This window comes from Nestor notabilis, unplaced genomic scaffold (assembly GCF_000696875.1).
Source record: "Nestor notabilis isolate BGI_N333 unplaced genomic scaffold, ASM69687v1 scaffold7450, whole genome shotgun sequence".
Lineage (NCBI taxonomy): Eukaryota > Metazoa > Chordata > Aves > Psittaciformes > Psittacidae > Nestor > Nestor notabilis.
Genome location: NW_009909646.1, coordinates 36,329 through 37,522, shown reverse-complemented (window position 1 = coordinate 37,522; position 1,194 = coordinate 36,329). Strand labels below are relative to the sequence as shown.

The window sequence follows — 1,194 nt, the reverse complement described above, 5'->3', positions numbered from 1 at the left end:
ACCCTGAGCCGTGGCAGGGGTGACCTGAGCACTGACTGTCCCTCTCTTTCTCTGCACCCCGCAGCCTGTATGATGAACGTGCACAAGCGCTGCGTGATGAACGTCCCCAGCCTGTGCGGGACGGACCACACCGAGCGCCGCGGCCGCATCTACATCAGGGCTGACATCGAGAAGGATGTGCTCACTGTCGTAGGTAGGTGTGGGACAAGGCTTTCAGCCTTCTCCAGTCATGCGCCTGCCCCCTGGCAAGCCCTGGGTGGAGCTCCCTGTGTTCAGTGGCTTTTCCAGTCAGAGACTTTTCAAACTGCTTTTCGAATCACGTAGAATTCCAGCATCCTGGGGAGGGGTGCCAGAAAGTTCCTCTGTTTAGCTGTGCCATGGGAAAAACCATGTGGTTTGTGCTGTGCTGTCCCTGTGGTGGTGAGCATCCCTTTCCTGCTGTTCTTCCTATGCATCGTGATGGTACCTGTACCCATACAGGTCTCGATGGGAATCTCAGTGGTGGGAGATGGGGCTGATAGAGGCAGCTGGGCAGTGGTGGGCTCGGCAGAGGCTCCTGCCCTGTCCTGAGCATCCCAGGGACCTGACTGCCACCCATGGGGGAACCCCTTGTTCCTCATCCCAGTGTCCTCTGTCCTGGAACTCCTCCATTCTCAGTTTGTGGCAGAAAACAGGATTATCCCATCTCTAAAGGCTTTTTGTTCCCAGGAGATGCTGGTTCCCCCGTGACCTGTAAGCATCTCGTAAAACGTAAGCTATGTTCTTGTAAAGCCTCTCGTTCCCTGCGTGGAGAGATAAGACCGAAGATGTGACTCTGTCGGGTGCTGGTGGCACCCGGTGTCTCGGGTGCTGGCAGGGGTAGGAGGCAGGCAGAGCTCTCTGTGGGCACTGCAGGCAGCTTGCGCAGAGCTGGGTAACCAGGCGGCTCCGGAGGTTCAGTTGGTCTCTGCAGGGCTCCCAAGCTGTTCACGGAATGAGTTCAAACCATCGGGTGTGAAATGCCACCTTCCTACCCACGCTGCAAAGGGGGTCCTGGGGGGTGCCAGCCTGATGGTGCTGGTAACAAGGACCAGATCCTCCACCATCGCACCAGTCTGGTTCCTGCATCCCGCAGGGTGGCCAGGCTGGCAGCAGTAGATGCTGTGACCTCCACAGGGGTTGCTTCAGCAGGGTGGAGGCAGCCCTTAGGTGGCC

At 58.2% G+C, this 1,194-nt stretch overlaps 1 protein-coding gene across 1 annotated transcript in view; it reads left to right on the top strand.

Moving 5' to 3' along the window:
• Positions 1-64: 64 nt before the first annotated feature.
• LOC104405779 (protein kinase C beta type) overlaps positions 65-1,194 on the top strand; it is a gene marked incomplete at both ends in the record, with an annotated part of 33,339 nt that continues 32,209 nt past the window's right edge. Inside the window, one exon of the mRNA XM_010014629.1 lies at positions 65-193. Coding sequence (XP_010012931.1) covers positions 65-193 — 129 coding nt within the window. The remainder of the gene's footprint in view (positions 194-1,194) is intronic.